Source organism: Lactuca virosa, chromosome 2 (genome assembly GCF_052849685.1).
Source record: "Lactuca virosa cultivar CGN04683 chromosome 2, Lactuca_virosa_CGN04683_v6, whole genome shotgun sequence".
NCBI classification, from domain to species: Eukaryota; Viridiplantae; Streptophyta; class Magnoliopsida; order Asterales; family Asteraceae; genus Lactuca; species Lactuca virosa.
Genome location: NC_136427.1, coordinates 236,658,089 through 236,674,534, shown reverse-complemented (window position 1 = coordinate 236,674,534; position 16,446 = coordinate 236,658,089). Strand labels below are relative to the sequence as shown.

Genomic DNA, 16,446 nt, shown 5'->3' with positions numbered 1-16,446 from the left:
ATTTTTCAAAGTACAGTTCGAGTAGAAAACAATTTTAAAGTTCAATTCAATAACTAGAAAAAAATAGAAATACAATGGCATAATAAAAAGAAAATTAAAAAGTACTATTCAGTCTTCACAATTTCCTTAGTAGCCCATTTCAGTTGCCAACAAAACTTTTTACTTTTTAGCCATAATCATAAACCTATAGCTTAAAATTTTCAAACTCTCAACATTATAAGTCTTAAAAATCATGACTTATTAAACACGATATCTTCAATTTCTCAAAAATTAGCAACATCAAATGTTGTAAATGATCACAACCCAAGTCACCCACACCCAGATTCTATCTTGCATGTAAAAGAAAACATGTGACAATAATAAGCAAGTAAAAACATGTTCAAATACACATCTAAAGAAACGAAAATATGCAATTTAAGTTGATACTTAAAGTCAAACCACAAATGTCTGCAACACAACATCTGAAAATTATATAGATACTCTCAAGTAAAGAAAGTAAAAGTACTACACCTCCCCCTTCCCTCACATGAAACTGGGATGAACTGGTCCCTTTGAGATCCCAACACGAACTTCCATACCATGATGCATGTCCGGGACCCGCATTGTCTCAGTATCATGAACACCTTTACAAAAATGTTCAACACAAACCTTAATACCATTTTTACAGCAAAATTACTGAAATCAGTAAATCAAGTAGTTAGTTACCTTGGAGGTAATCTTCAACACCAAAATCTTCCAAAGTTCCTGTAATTGACTCTAATCCAAGCATGGAGGATGGTATAAGTCCAGGAGGCCTTTGAAATCTGGAACCACAAAACATTATCAGGGAAAACTAATAACTCATCAAAAACATATATACTTCTTGCAAACACACACTCAAACCATTAACAAAACCTGTCCACTTAATAATGACATGACATCTTATTTAATAAGATTTCAGTCCAGAAAATAAAAAACCTACTTTCATTGTGTTCTATATAGCTACCTCAGATTTTCCAAGAGTTATGTATTTTACCAACTAAATACTTAATTTAACTGAAATCTCAGTCCAGCAAACATTAAGGGTTGATCTGAAATCTCAAGTACTTCATTTATAAAAGGAAACAAAGTATGAAACTTAAATAAAAGAAAAAAAAAAAAAAATCAGAAATCTACAGACCACAACCAAAACCATCATCAAAAAGACAAAAGCTATGCCATAACAGATTTTTTCAACCTACATTTTCTTTTATGTTCACATCTATTTGTTTATGTTATCAATTCTCTGGTTCTTTGGGAAAAGTTCAAGGAATCGATGGTTGTAAAATGAAAGAAGCAAATGGTCATGGGTTTGATGACTTGATTTTCCAACTTTTTCTAAGAGAAAAAGAAAAAAAACATTATGTATTTTACAGGCTAAACCGATAACAGGTCAAAATAAGTTCCAATTTTCGTATAAAATAAAACAATATAGAAGTTCAAGGTATTTAAATGGAATAAAAATGAAACTCTGAGTGCTAAAACCTCTTAAGAAGAAGTTTCAGGAACCTACGAGGAACAAACCTGAAAACTTTGTTACTTTTTATGAAATTATCCCTTTTATAAAAGACTAAGTTCAATAAATCGAATTCTAAAGGCTTAGACTCTCACCAACTTGCAATTCAAAAGAATGTAATTTCAGAGTTTTTCCATGTAAACACAAAAGTAAACTTAAAGAATTAAGGCAAGAAATTTAATGAAAAATCACCCACAAGTGGATCATGAAGTTCTGGACAAATTTGCATGAAACACAGAAAAGAAGTCATCAAATCAAAAACTGGACAGAATGATAGGTTAATCCATTGTCTGGTAAAAGATCTAGCTGCAACAAACTTTGGCATGTGCCTTAGTTACCTTGAATGACCAAGATCCATCATAACATTATGAAAATCGCTATGCCACAAAATCAAGACACAAAATAACCAACTTTTTTGCTATATTGGCCATCTGAAGTTATCTTCCAGGCTAGGTATGAGCATCAGGTAGATGAAAAAGGGTTAGCTAGTTTATTCTCTTCATCGTTACAGATGAGTACAGGTTACAACGTGAATTCAAGTGCTCAAAGCACTGAGCTAAGCCTCTTATATTTATCTCGATTCATTATTTTAAGGGTCTCTAACGGACTAAAAAAATCCACAGATAAGTAAAACCCTAGTTTTCTTCAAATTTCAACTGACGAGAGTGCTTCAGATATCACGAGCAGCATGTTGGTATAGATCGCTATAGGAAAAGAAATTTGAATAAACCAGTGAATACCTAGAAAGGATTTTTCGATCGAACTCCTGCTTTAACGGAAAAGCGGAGCCGTAGGTGTTTGCAAGCATTTTCCTCTTCATATCCTCTTCTCTCACGATTGCCTATGAAATGGAAAATAAAATAAGCATTAGAGATCTTCTCCTAATAGCATTATGTACAATCTAGCAAGATGAAGACTATGTACCGATTGAAAGGCGGATTCGAGGGGATGGGATCCGACGATGTCACTCTTGACACCTTGAAGTCCAAATCGAAGTGCATCATTCTTTAGACCTCCAATTTCGTGCTCGATTCTCTTTGATGCGTCCATGATTATTGCTATTTTCCTTTGTTCCTTCTTCGTTTCGAAGGAGAACGATGAACCCTGTAAATACCCAAAAGAAAACTTTGCACTCAAGAAACTGAAGGATGACTATAAATATATTGGGCCTAAAGCCCATTACCATAATGGAATTTTATTCTTTCGGTTCGGCATAATAAATCCAAGGCCCAGGTAATGAACCCAATAATGTACTATAACTTTCACACCAATTTACAATTACTTACGCCATTAACTTATCAAGATATCATAGTTCTTAATACCAACTTTATCACAATTATATAGTTTCTAGCCTTAAAAAATGATGGATTCGTCTTTCATTACAATTAACATAGGATTAATGATTTTTAAGTTATAAGAAAATTAGATGATTTTATAATAAAAGAGCCTATATTATGATTTTATAATAAATAAGGACCAATTACGTATAAATAAATAAAAAAAATATATAACTTTTAGTAACCGAATCATTATTTAGTGATCAGGTCCTGGCATTTGGTTAATATAGAGACCTTTAGAATTGATTTCGAAAAAACTAAATTGAATCACACAAACAAACAAAGGACCATCTAAACAATCCTTCTATTATTGATTTTATCATGTCATATGTTAATAAGTGTACAAAACAACACCAATCGTTTTCCTAAATACATTAAAAAAAACAAAAAAAAAATCGAAGAGATAAAACAAAGAACCAAGCTGCTACAACACTATCATCTCTTCGACCTACAACTTCAACTATGAAACAACCCCGAATGCTTCATTTCTTGGACAATTTAAAATTGTCTAGTAACTGTCACCAAAAAATAATACCCTTGAGGGTACTTTCATCCTTTTGTCTCGTCTAATCAAAGATCAAAGATCAATATATTTAAGTGGTAACTAAGAGGTCACTGATGAGGTCGTAAATCAAACTTATAAGCCTGGAGCTCCATGGGCGAGATGACGACCCGCCCATCTGTCGACTGTTCACCATACCCAAGCATCTCAGTATCATCATGCAAAAGATTCAAAGAAGTACCTTTCACATTCAACACATCAAGACCCTGAAACATGTTCAACAGATTCAAATTAGCCATCTCAGCATCCACTCTCGAACAATCCGACCTCCCTTTCCAACAATACGATGAATCCCAATGTCTCCTCTGCAAAATCAAAACAGTTCTAGGTTCTTCTAGAACCTGCTGTTGAGTATACTTTAACGGCCGCGGAACCTTAAAACTCACAACATGCAAATCACATGGGAATTGAGCCGTCAAAGGCGAGAAAGACCTCGGGGGCGGTTGAACCGATATTTCTTCCGCTTTCTTCGCAATGAACGCGTGCAACGGGTAGTTCAAGTGGGCCCCAACGCGATGTGAGAAAAGCGACGGACTTACGGGACCCGCGTTTGGAATAAGATCAGGTGTTACAGATACGTTGGATTCGAAAGTGAGATGGAAAATTATATTCATCGGATGGTTATCGGTGACTCCTTGACCGAGTCCACGCCCATCATCGCGTAACAACCGTCGATCTAACATGATCTCGAACCATCCGTTTTTCGGGCTTGCCACACCCAATGACTGCCTCGTGTGCACGGAGAATCGCTGCCCTTCGGATTGCATGAAAGCAAGCGAGGGCATTGGGTAGTAATTTCCTTGTATAGGAATCTTGTCATATGTTTCTCTACGGCTCATTTGAAATCCGTTTAAATCCGAATAAAATATTCTTTTGTTATCGATTTCTGTTTTGTATCTAACAACCAATTCTTTATCATTAAATTCACCCCCGAGAAGCTCCACATGGTATTCTTTTTCAATCAAATGTTCCTGAACTGACCCCTCACAGTTATAAATCCGGGTGCTGTGGGACACCGGCGATTTCGTCCATGATGTTTTCGGATGCGAAAAGACTTCTTGAACCAGAAACCCCTCGGAAATTACCATTTCGCCCCCAGACTCCGTAATCGGCGAGGCATCACCGTTCGGTTTGAAAAGGTAGGCCCCACTCTCGGGACTCGTGTACATCGCCAACTCTTCATTAACAACATTCTGGGCGCCTTTCATTTCGGTTACTTTCTGTAACAAACCAAAATTGGAATTAAACGTAAGAGATCGATGTCGGTTTCGAATCTGGACCGAATCACCCTCCACCTTTGAGCAGGTATAAGGCGCAAGACAAGGGGTAGTGTCGGAAATTGAAGAAATTTTTAATTTTGCTGGTTTGGCCTTCTCGCATCCGACAAAACCATTCGCGATGTAATACGTTTGTAACCCCATGGCAGGAATCGAAGCTCTCCAAAACACTCTATGTCTTCCAGTAAACATTTTGATTTTATTATGCTGCAATTCAGGAGATATTTGACTTTTCACACACGTCCAATTCGAGTCCAAAATAGTCACATCGGGTCTTTCAACAACAAACATAACAACCTCGTTTCTCGTTTGTTCAATCGGATTAAAAAGGACCACGGTTTGCACGGTTCCTTGATTAGCACTAACCGGTCGGTGCACCGGTTGCGCATCAAATTTGGACCGGATCAAAGCGGGCTCGAACCGAGACGGGTTTTGATCGTTTTTATCATGATGGATCCCTAAAAGAACCTCAATAGCTTTGGACATAAAGATTTGAAGATCTTGTAAAGAAGTATGCATACGCATACCATAATCTTGAACCACATGATCTTTAGCAGTTCCAGTGACCCCATCATGATGTTGAAATAAAGCTAAGTTTCTTCTTGCTGCTGTTAACTTATGGGTAAAACCAGTAGGTAATTTTTCACATTGAGCCCTTTGACAATACCCTAGTAGAAACACCATAGTCATTTCAGTGGCACGTAAGGTTTGTTCAAGAACACGATCAACCGCTTTAAAAAAAGGGCGTGAAACATAATACCCAGACCAATAATCTTGTTGTCTATCAGCATAAGTAAAGAAATCACCCGATAAAGAAGGAAACCCGGAAATCTGACCCGACCCGATTTCACCGGGTCGTGAGTAATTTATTCTTTCGGATTCTTCACGTAAAGTCCGGAAGTAATCGTCTAAAGTTCCGAATTTAGCCTCGGTGTTTAACTCCGGGTTTGAATTTATGTAATCGAATAACATTTGATAATTACGAAACTGGGCTTCTGCTTCATCAATGCTGATGTAGCGGAAATCGTCTCCGAGAGGGACAAGAAGGGTATTTGTCCGGTAGAGAGTTGACTTTTTCTTGTATTGGTCAAGAAGTGTAAGGGCTCTTTCCTTCATGTTTTCTTGGGTTGTTTCTTCCGGATGTTTCCCCCAGGGGCATCGCTCGTACATGAACCCGTGCATTCTTGCAAAGTCAAACTGGCAACATATTGCGGGCTCGGGCCCGCAAGTGTGTGGGACATCATAGGAGTAAAAGGGCATCATGTGGACAAAAATATCGGTTGTTTCATCTGTGTCCCAATTCTGTCTCCATATGTATTCAAGATTTTTATGTAAAGCCAGTTCTTTTTTGAGTTCATAATGAGTTCTTTGTATAAGCATGTTTTCAAAGCCCATACGCCGAAGAAGGTATGCCATGGTGGATGAATAGCCGAATGGATCGATTGCCCATGCATTTTTTGGGATTATGCCAACAGTTTCATTTAACCACATGTTTCCCTCCATCATCTGATAAAATTGAAATGAAAAGATATTATGTAACATGAATGGATGCTTTAACCAGGTAACAATCTATATTGAGATGAATCAGTGATAAAAGATACCTGTTCGATGATGGCAAAATAATGTGAATTGGCCTGCAAGAGTCATTCAAAAATGAAGTTCGGTAAGACTAAAGGCAAAATGAAAGTAGCCATGTCTTTGATCAAGGCAAAATTTAGCTACTTTATGTTTGAAGGCAAAAAATCATAGGAGCAAAATAAATGGAAGCAAGTGAGAGTGAACAGATTTTTAGCTTGTTGGATCGACATTACCTCATCATTCATCACCCAACCTCCTCCAACAATTTCTAACTGCCCATTTTGCAGTAACTTGATCAAAGATTCTCTTTTAGCATCTGATGCATCCCTCCACCATCTCTCTAGGTAGGACATCTCTTCCCAGATAAACTTCCTCCGTTCATCCTAAATTTAGCATAGCAAATCCATCCATTCGAAACGTTTCCACCGCATAAATAGATCAAGAATTAGCAGATCGAACATAGAAACAACAAGTTACCAATGAAATTTAGTTCGTACCTTAGAAAGAGTTTCGATAATTGTGTCGAGAATATGTCTAGACTGGCGATCATAGTACTCATCAACAGTAAGCTTCCAACCAGGATCATTATGTGAATGGGGTACAACAAATACTTTCAATTTCTCGTTGTTCCATTCGTCCCCTTTATAAGAAACCCTCCACCCCTGCGTCCAGGGTCCACCATCTTCGTCCTTGAATTCGATCTTATCATACAAATCCTTGGTGGTCAAATCAACAGAAGCAGCTCCTAAAGATAGATTAGAGTGATTCGACGATACATGCCCGGACGAAGAAGATTTGGATTTCCGATAAACTGGCTTACGTACCCTAAAGGCACGCGAATTGCCGATACGAAATTGCGAGGAGATAGGTTTCGGAACGCCGTAAAGGTAAACAACGAAAAAAAAGAAGAAGATAGATACGGCGAGTCCGATGGTAAAGAAATTGGCGAATAAGAAGTCTTTGACGGCAGCGCGTTTGCGAGATTTACGAATGTGTTTACCGGATTTGGTGGTTGATGATGTGAATGGGAGGAGAGAGCGGGTCCAACCGCCGCCGATTCCACGACGGACGTTGGAGTTGCCGGCGTGAGAAGAGGAGAAGGCCATGAGGAGGAGGATGAGATCGGCGGAGTAGCCGAAGGAGACGGTCCACTCAGTCGGGGCTTTGAGTCAATACAAGACCGTCTTGGACACCGGTTTTCGTTTAGCCATCAACTACTGGACGCAAAGGCCATGAAGTCGTCGTTTCTTCGTCAATTGCTCTTATGCAGTTTTATCATCAATTGAATCATAGGTTGTAACAAAATATCGCTACACATAATGTAATTTTGTTATTCTATATTGTAATACTTAAGTACTTAGAATATTTGATGATTTTCGATTATCTAAAAGGTTGTCAATTAAAATTAGACTAAATTATAAACAGAAAAAGAAAAATATAAAAATAGATACTTTTCATGTATTCTCCCAAAAAGTAGACAAAAGTTAATGAATTTATGCCCGTAAGTCCAAAAGACTACACGGAGTTGAATTCTCGGCACATCTGAGCGTAGACATTGCGCCACCAACCCCGTATGCCGAGTTCGTTGGTCAAACTAAGTGAAATTCTACCAATGATAGAGAAACAAACAATTTTCAAATTTTCAAAAAAGTTACTCTTTTTTTGCTGCAAACGATGAAACAATCTTGCAAAAAGTTTTACCACTTTACCGGAGTGATAAGGGGGCACCTTTCAAATTTCTTCATGTTTGGAATGTTGTGAAGGAGTGCAAAAAAATGGAAAGATATCAAAACTTCGGAATCGTTTATGGGTAGTTCTTTTAAAAGAACCAAAACATCTGAAACCACTCATAGTCAATTTGCGGATGTGCATGTCAGGATTGACCTCAATGAAGATGAGACTATTGAGGTTCCAAGAGCTAGTTTTCTCATGGGAAGAGATCAAACAAAACGACAGGGTAAAGGAGTTGCAAGTAGTTCGAGCGACATTAAGCAAATGACACGCAAAATGGACAAGTTTAAAGCTACTTTGGAGCAATACTCAAGTGTCGCAAAAGAGAAGGAAAAATCTCATGACATTGCGATTTAACGAAAAAATACTAGTCACCTTACAGGATGTCAAAGAGAATTGGCATTAAAGGCCAAAGACGAGATTGCAAAAAATATATATAATATGTAGGTTTATCTATGTTTCGTACCCATGCCATCTAAATGACAAACTTGTGAAGAAGTGTGACAAATCTTATGTGACGCTTATGTGATAGCTAAAGGGGTGTGGCAAAAGTGACATCAATCCTTCTAGCCTAACAACCAAATTTGTAGGGTCTTGGATTCCTAGTGTCCGGCAAAATGCTCAAAACTTCGTTGTTTTTTGAATGATTTTGCAGTGTGGTTTGTATAGGGTTGAGTCACTGCAATGTGATGTAGCTATTGACCAAAACCATATTGCAAACCGCAAATACGTTTATTTCATTTTCAAAAGTGATTGGTATGGGTATTTTTGTAGTGCGGTTATGCAATTATTTTTGCGATGCGGTTTTTTTATTTGTGGTTCGGTTATTAATCGCATGAATTTGGTGCGGTTATTTTGTACGGCTTTTAACCACAGTTAAACATTTCAGATTTTTCATGACTCGTTTAGACATTTGAGACTTTTTAGCAGTTTTAAAAGTTTGAATATATTGCTTGTGATAACTAGAAAAACATAAGGTATAAGATAATAAAAAAAACACACTGCACCGTCGGTTTCGTTGCAGTTTCGATTTATCGGTTTCAGATAATACGGTTTCTATAATTGTAGCTTCGCTTTTACTAAGCCTAGTTTGTGAAATGCTCCCATCTTTTGTGAATTTTTTTATATCCTGATGAATCTGGCCCTCCGTATCAGTATTGAAAAATCCAACGTAAATTCTGACTTTTGTACCATGAATGGACCAAGTAGAATATTGTCTTGAACTATATAACATTGTATAAAATGTTATTGATTATGGTTAAGTTTTAGTAGTTGTAACAAAAAGAACATTCTCAGAAAAATAAATTTCTTGATTGCTACTTTAGAGTAGCCTAATTTGTAACAAAGCATCATATCAAAAAAAGGGAATTATGGCTTCTGCAAATGTATTGGTACATGGACCACAAAAAGGTAGACAAAGGCAACCAAAGCAGAGCCTCAAGGTTTTCATTGTTGTTTGCATTAAGGGTTTTCTGGTACAATAAATGATGAAACTCAATATATCCGGGAAAATGCTAAGTAATGTGTTGTTGTATATTTGACCAAAAATATAAACGTTGTTTGGTGTTACATTTGATGTCAATAAAGATAGGTTTGAAAGATAGTTCTATTAAGTTTCTTTTTCTCCAAGATCTTGATTTGTACTATGTTATAAAGAGAGTTGATGATGGTGATTTGAAACACCTTATGAATGTTGTCTCCAATACCACAAATGTTGTTATGTATTTGGTTCATCGTGTGGGTGTCATGTACATAGATCTACTATAGTTAATCAATATGTTGTTGTGGAAACCCGTCTAATGGAAGAAGGTCTTATGTAAATGATATAGTGGAAGATGGTTCGATGAAAATCTATCATAATATGGTGAGAAACAATCAAGCACACGTTTTTTTTTTCTTTTTTTTTTTTGAAAATATTGTAAATGAAAGGGGAAAAGGAGGTGGGTGGGGTATGGGTCCTTTGACTTTCCATTTAATAAATCATAAAAGAAAATATTAAAATGATGTAAAAAGTAAATAAAAAAGATAAAATACTCTTTTTAATTTTGGCTAGGACCAAATTTAGGACTAAACTAAACCTAAATGACCAAAATGCGTAATTTTGAAACTCGTTAGAGTAAGATACTGTTTGGTTCGCAGAATGCTTCTAAAGGAATTGAAATTGGAATTGGAAAATGAATCTGTCAGGAATTTGAATCTAATTCCATATCATGTTTGGATGACAGAAAATAGAATTATAATTAATTCCAGATTCTGTTTGGTTCGCAAGGAAATGGAATTGGAATTCATGTAAAATGACAAAATTACATTTTTTTTTGTCTGTTTTGCTTAATTTTACTTTATTTTCTAACTTATATGTAAAGATACAATATAAAAATTATAAAAATAATAAAATCTCGGCAGTAGCGGTGGTGGTAGTGGTAGCAGCGGCGGTAGTAGTGGTGTTGTGTGATGGTAGTGGTGGTGGTGACGGCGGTAGTGGTGGTGGCGGTGGTGACGGCGGTAGTGGCTGTGGTGGCGGCGGTAGTGGCGGTGGTGGCGGCGATGGTAGTGGTTCTTGGTGATGGTAGCAGTGGTGGCGGCGGTAGTAATGGCGACAATGGCGGTGGTGGCGGCGGCAGCGATAATAGTGGTGGTGGGTGATGGTAATGGTCGTGGCGGCGATGGTAGAGGTGGTGGTGGTGGTAACAATGATGGTGGTGGCGGCAGTGGTGGTGTTTGTGGCGGTGGACTTGGTGGAGGCGATGGTAGTGGTGGTGGGTGATGTTAGTGGTGGTGGCAACGATGACGATGGTGGTGGTGGCGGTGATGGTGGCGGTGGTGGTGGCTAGTGGCGGTGGCGGTGGTGACGGTGGTAGTGGTGGCGGTGGTGGTGGTGACGGTGGTGATGGTCATGGTAGTAGGTGGCGGTTGGCAGTCGATAGCAGTAATGGTGTGTGTTGGTTTTCTTATAAAGAATGTATTTTTGTAATCTGTCATTTTCCTTTATAAGAATGAATATTTTCCATCCAACTTTGGAATGAATATACTTTCCTCCATATATGATGGAAAAATTATTTCATTTAGGAATCATTTTTCCCTCTTTAAGTCCAACCAAACGCTTGAATTCAAGAGAATTGAAATCATTTTCCCTCAAATTTTATTCATTTTATGTAAACCAAACACTTTAAGAAAACTACTAATCGTGGTAACCATTGTTTACAATTTTCTTTATTTTCAAACTATGAAATAAAAGATATATTATTTCTTCGGAAAAAAAGCCATAATTTCAAGTCATACAAGTGGCATGAGTTTGTTTGTTTCGTTGTATAAAACCAATTTTATATAAACACACAAAATATATATTTTATAGTTTTTCATATACTTAAAAAGATATTAATTGTTTATTTATACTTCGTGATTGTATTAATTGCATTATTTTTTTAGTTTTCAATTAAATCAATCAACATGCATTATCAATTTAAAGCAAATACATGAAAAAAAAATAGCAAATTAACATAGATAAGAATGTAATCCCAAACTTAAACTTTAAGTAATTTGATCGAATATGCGAAAATTATAGTTTGTAACTTTGTATCCGCTATACTTTGATAATATCTTGAGTTTAAAATGGTAATAGTATGAACTTTGAACAAACATGTTTGGTCAATATAATGATAACTTCAATATGAACATCTTCGCCATAAATCAACTAATTTAGTTTGGATTAATAAATACTTATCTATTTGGAATTTTTTTAACTCGATATTATTATAACCTAAAGAAAAAAATAAAAATAAAAAAAGAGAACAGAATATTTTTATTCACATTTTGTTGTCTTTAACTTCTATTTATGTTAAAAATTTGGTATCACGGAATATGATGTTCTAATAATCAATGAATTTCTTGATATCTTGAAGATTGTGTAAGTTCAATTTTCGTATTGATATTTCTCACATATGCTCAAGTTTCAAAATTTTATATCTACGATAATCCTCGAGATACTTTTAGATTTAGACACAAAAATAAAAACAACTCTTCTGAAGACTATATGTAATGTTCAAGATCCTAAGATAACAACCAAAGTGACGATTTCTGAGTAGATGTACTCATACATCCGAAATATGGATAAGATTGAAAAAAATAATGGTTTCTATGGTTTGAAAATAGTTTCCGCAAAACAACTGCCAAAACTGATTGGATAAATACAGACAATGTGAGATGTCCCTGGCCGCTTGGCCATATGCAAAACCTTCATTCTTTCCTTTATTCCTCTACTCTAAATCCTTAATCATGTTTTTTCATTGCACTTATAACATAAAATTTTGAAGAGGTTTTCGGGGCGTTGCCCTCAACCTTACTCATATCAGTCAGTTGAACCACTCTCAAGCCCCCCGCAAGGGTGAATAACCCCCCTTGATCCACGCATTTCGTCGTGTTCATAATCAAACTTGTCTTGTATACAAGTATGTAGTATACGCCACATACCTTTTTTAACTAACACTTTAACCATTTTGGTACTCATGTTAATTTCAATTACACACCAAATGGCCATCGCCCGAATTACCAACATTTCACCTCTTTCCCAACACAACCATATGCTATGTTGGCTTTTGTATGATCTTACGATTAACTCGATCCTTTCTAACCCTAACACATATTTATAACATTATGTGAATTTGAATAGTTGGCTGCTGTTTATAAAGTTTACTTCAAAACATTTAACAAAAAGAAAACAGTTTCTCTTGTTTGTTTATTTTGGGTAGAGAAAATAGCACCATTATTGATTTTAACCACGCCATAACAATTGACTCATAAAAGTTAGAGAACACCCTCTTTGGTGGCTTAGGAACCAGTCGATTAGAACACATAGACATTCACCACACAAGCTCACCATGAATAGCATAATATAGGCACCATTTTTACCCCTTTTAAGTCATACATAGATAAAATGGCTCGACAAATATGTCTCCATAAAATTTTAAATACATAAAGGTGTTTATTTTCTAGATTGAACAAGTCAATCTGAATGAAACAAAATGACCACTCTACCCTTAGGCTTCCACAAAACAAATTTTACAATATTCATCAAACATAACATGAAAGCAGCTGAAATTTTTTTGTAAAAAAAGCAGCTGATACATTAAGCCACGTTTTTTTTTTTTTTGGCTTAATCCACTAGGCCATTCGTTCCAAGTTAAGTCAAAAGAAAGTCATGTTTCAAGCATTTAGACAGAGTTTGTATTATTTAGAGAAAAATAAACCATATCACCAATTCCATTAAGGTTCAAAACATTTTCCCTGATTAAATCATAACAATGAATCCAAAATCAAAGACTTGCGATGCCACACACAACATTAAATTTGCTTCATTTTGGATCTGTGAAGAAAGAATTGACAGATGGCATGATCTCAGGAGACTTGTTGCGAACAAACTTCCTCAATCTATGCTCTGCATATTTTTCACCTTCCACAAAGTTATCCAATATACCAGCAGCTCTGTTTTCCTTAGTCACTCTGTACATCCCAATAAAAAAAATATAACTTATATAACAAATTTATACACAACATCCATATTTAAATACACATACAACAAAAATTTAAATTCACAAGGCCTAATAAGCAAAATAGTGTCGTGTTAATTCCCTACACAAGTAATATAAATTTTACCTTCTGACCATATTATATTGTGATTATGGTTGTGTGTATTAAGTGATTATTACAACTTTAGGTAGGAAATATCAAAATTTAATTCTTTGAAAAAAAAACATGATTATAGTTCTCTGGCATAAAGTCGAAATAATCATATTTGAAAAAAAAGAAAAACAAAAAAGTAGCTGCTATAGAAACTGATTCCCCGGATAGAAAACACAAAACTTTCACAACAATCAAACAAAGTTCACATTTTAAGTGTTTAAACCACTAAAAAGCGTTTGAGGGACCAAGGTGGAACAAGTGTATGACTTGGTTACTAAAATGTCAAAAACTCCAAAACAATGGTACAAAATTGTAATTTGAGTGTTTGAAACTCTTATATAAAGTCTTCTTGACCTATATGGAACAATTATAAACTTGGTTAATATTTATTGACATTGTCCCTAATTAAATTATAGAAGTGTATATTTTCAGAATTTGGTTTCAAAGTTTAGACCATCAAAAATAGAACTTTTTGTTTTTGGCACATACTTTGAAACTTTGGCATTCAAGATATGAATTTTAATTTTTGAGTGCAACTATAGGCAATATAATTTGGATCCTTGAAGTACCGAATTAAGTGTGTTATTTAGTAAATAAACTTTCAAGTGTATATATATATATATATATATATATATATATATATATATATATATATATATATATATATATATATATATATATATAGTTCTTTAACATTAATGTAAGGATTATAACTATTGTTCTGCAATATTAATTTATAGATACTTTATCCACACTATGTTTCAGAACCACCTTCTTTTAATTATTCAAATTTGTGAGCTTCGGATTATGAAATGGTAGATATTTTAGAGCTAATGATAAGTTGTCATGAAAATTACGATGTTGTGATTAAATTATGCACAAATAAGTTACTAGTATGAAGAGATTCAACTTCAATAATATAATACCTTGCACTGTAGGTATTTCAGCTTGAAAAGGGTGCAAACTTGTTCAAAAATGCTTTAAAATGCGATTACAGTTCGTCCGTTGTTCAGTCACGATTACACAGGTTTCTAAGATATAATCCCTTAACTATCCATATTTCCTAATCAGATGAAGCTATGATTTGATTCTAGACATGGAAGCAAAAACTAGTAAACAAATCAAACATAATGTAAAAACCCTTAAGCGACAAAAAATAAAAAATAAACTCACAATTGATTCGCGATTTGTTCATGTTCGTAACTTACATGTACATATATAGATATTTGTGAGGGTAGAGAGAGAAACAAACCTGACTTCAGGGTTGCCGCTAATATTGCGAATCAATTGCATTCCGCAGATTCCGAGAGCGACTGCCATGGCTGCTGCCAGAGGATAAACCTATCAAACCCGTCAGATCTATCAGATCAGATTCACAAGGCATCGTTCACGATGAAATAGCTTATCCCTTGGATCGGCATCATATTCAAAACAAAAAAAATACAAAAAAAAAAAAGGAAATCCGAAAAAATAGAGAAGGGTAAAGAAATATCTAATTCTACGAACCTCGGGCCTAACCCAACGCTTGAGCGATGAAGAAGCCATTGTTGACACTCTAGCGGAGGAGAAAAAAAGTGCAAAAGATGAGAAAGAGATGGTCACTGCGAATGAAATGGGGGAGAAGGAGACGCTGACCTTATTCACACTTTATATAAAAGACGCTACCCTGGCTACCCAATCAAGGCAGGATTTTGTGAATACCCCCTGATCTTTGAAGTATTGGTAAATTACACCCCTCAATGTAAAATTTAGAAGCCTTTACTGGCCGTCAAAGCTCCAAATAGCAAATAGGTGCACCAACTTGTTCAACTTGGGTCATGGGTGATCATCATTCATCCCGCGGAATATTCCGTTCATGGGCTTGAGATTTGATTTGTTTTTGCTTTTTAGAAGATGGCACCCAAGTTGATGTTGAATCCGTTTAAAAAAAAAATTATAAATCAAGTCACTTGTGAGAGAGTAGCTTGAAAATTTTCTCAAAGGTTAATGAAGAAATTTTACTAATTAAATCAATAAAAACTAGTGAAATTTGCATAAATTGAGATGCTAAAGAATAAATGTTTGTCCAATATTCAGCCTAAAAATTTTAAAAATAATAATAATAATTAAAAAAAATTTCTCTAAGTGACGGTTTATAATTATGGTTATTTTTGCTACTAGCTCAACTGTTGGTGATTTTGGTGTTACTAGCATATTTTAATATTATTATTATTACTATCGAGATAAGTTGAGTTCAGTTTACTATTCGAGACTAGAGGTGCAATGTGCACACTCGGAGCGGAAATACAAGTGTAACACCCAATGTCAAGTATTTTCATTTCAACCCTTAATATTTTAAATTGTTGCAAATAAGGCCCTTACGCTAGGCGTACAAGGTTTGTACGACGGGCGTAAGTCAACACATGAGGCGCGTGAAAGGTGGAGTACACTGGGCGTATACGTGAGTACGTCGGGCGTACTCGTGCAACCTTTAAACCCTAAAAAGTTAGGGTTATGTTCCCTGTTTAAACATCTTAATCTCTCTTAGACCTTCTTATGACTAGCCTCCATTCCTCTAAACCCTAAAATCGAAACTTTATCCCTTAAGAGTGAGATTTGAAGCTTTTGGAGTGATTTTGAGTGTTCTTGGTAGAGAAGGAAGATCATTCAAGAAGTGGTGGTGCATTCAAGCTCTTGGATCCATAATCTACATCCATTTGTTCATCTTTTGAAGGTATAAAGTAAAAGATCTAGTATGCTCAAGAATCATAT

At 35.6% G+C, this 16,446-nt stretch overlaps 3 protein-coding genes across 3 annotated transcripts; all 3 read right to left on the bottom strand.

Moving 5' to 3' along the window:
* Positions 1 to 337: 337 nt before the first annotated feature.
* LOC145160522 (cyclin-B1-2-like) lies at positions 338 to 2,670 on the bottom strand. The gene is made up of 4 exons (XM_079079756.1): positions 2,459 to 2,670; positions 2,275 to 2,375; positions 706 to 803; positions 338 to 623 (listed from the first exon to the last, which is right to left on the bottom strand). Exons 1-4 carry the CDS (start codon positions 2,582 to 2,584, stop codon positions 523 to 525), a joined length of 426 nt encoding a protein of 141 aa, XP_078935882.1. The 5' UTR covers positions 2,585 to 2,670; the 3' UTR covers positions 338 to 522.
* Positions 2,671 to 3,156: 486 nt separating this feature from the next.
* GMII (golgi alpha-mannosidase II) lies at positions 3,157 to 7,582 on the bottom strand. Its single transcript, XM_079079754.1, has 4 exons — positions 6,786 to 7,582; positions 6,522 to 6,671; positions 6,312 to 6,344; positions 3,157 to 6,216 (listed from the first exon to the last, which is right to left on the bottom strand). The coding sequence occupies exons 1-4, from the start codon at positions 7,392 to 7,394 to the stop codon at positions 3,484 to 3,486; spliced, it is 3,525 nt and encodes a 1,174-aa protein (XP_078935880.1). The 5' UTR covers positions 7,395 to 7,582; the 3' UTR covers positions 3,157 to 3,483.
* A 5,632-nt stretch (positions 7,583 to 13,214) lies between these two features.
* On the bottom strand, positions 13,215 to 15,335 carry LOC145160520 (uncharacterized). The gene is made up of 3 exons (XM_079079753.1): positions 15,202 to 15,335; positions 14,948 to 15,036; positions 13,215 to 13,515 (listed from the first exon to the last, which is right to left on the bottom strand). Exons 1-3 carry the CDS (start codon positions 15,238 to 15,240, stop codon positions 13,368 to 13,370), a joined length of 276 nt encoding a protein of 91 aa, XP_078935879.1. The 5' UTR covers positions 15,241 to 15,335; the 3' UTR covers positions 13,215 to 13,367.
* Between the last annotated feature and the right edge of the window lie 1,111 nt (positions 15,336 to 16,446).

Bases quoted from the DNA above. Each gene is read 5' to 3' on its own strand.
- LOC145160522 (XM_079079756.1), bottom strand. From the start codon at position 2,584: ATGGACGCATCAAAGAGAATCGAGCACGAAATTGGAGGTCTAAAGAAT. The intron at 2,376-2,458 runs GTACATAGTCTT...TCCATTTCATAG, and splicing joins TCGAATCCGCCTTTCAATCG to GCAATCGTGAGAGAAGAGGA. The intron at 804-2,274 runs GTATTCACTGGT...TTGTGGTTCCAG, and splicing joins GATCGAAAAATCCTTTCTAG to ATTTCAAAGGCCTCCTGGAC.
- GMII (XM_079079754.1), bottom strand. From the start codon at position 7,394: ATGGCCTTCTCCTCTTCTCACGCCGGCAACTCCAACGTCCGTCGTGGA. The intron at 6,672-6,785 runs GTACGAACTAAA...TGCTAAATTTAG, and splicing joins TTATCGAAACTCTTTCTAAG to GATGAACGGAGGAAGTTTAT. The intron at 6,345-6,521 runs GTAATGTCGATC...TGACTCTTGCAG, and splicing joins GTTGGGTGATGAATGATGAG to GCCAATTCACATTATTTTGC.
- LOC145160520 (XM_079079753.1), bottom strand. From the start codon at position 15,240: ATGGCTTCTTCATCGCTCAAGCGTTGGGTTAGGCCCGAG. The intron at 15,037-15,201 runs GTTCGTAGAATT...CGGGTTTGATAG, and splicing joins AGCGTTGGGTTAGGCCCGAG to GTTTATCCTCTGGCAGCAGC. The intron at 13,516-14,947 runs GTTTGTTTCTCT...TGGGATGTACAG, and splicing joins AGCGGCAACCCTGAAGTCAG to AGTGACTAAGGAAAACAGAG.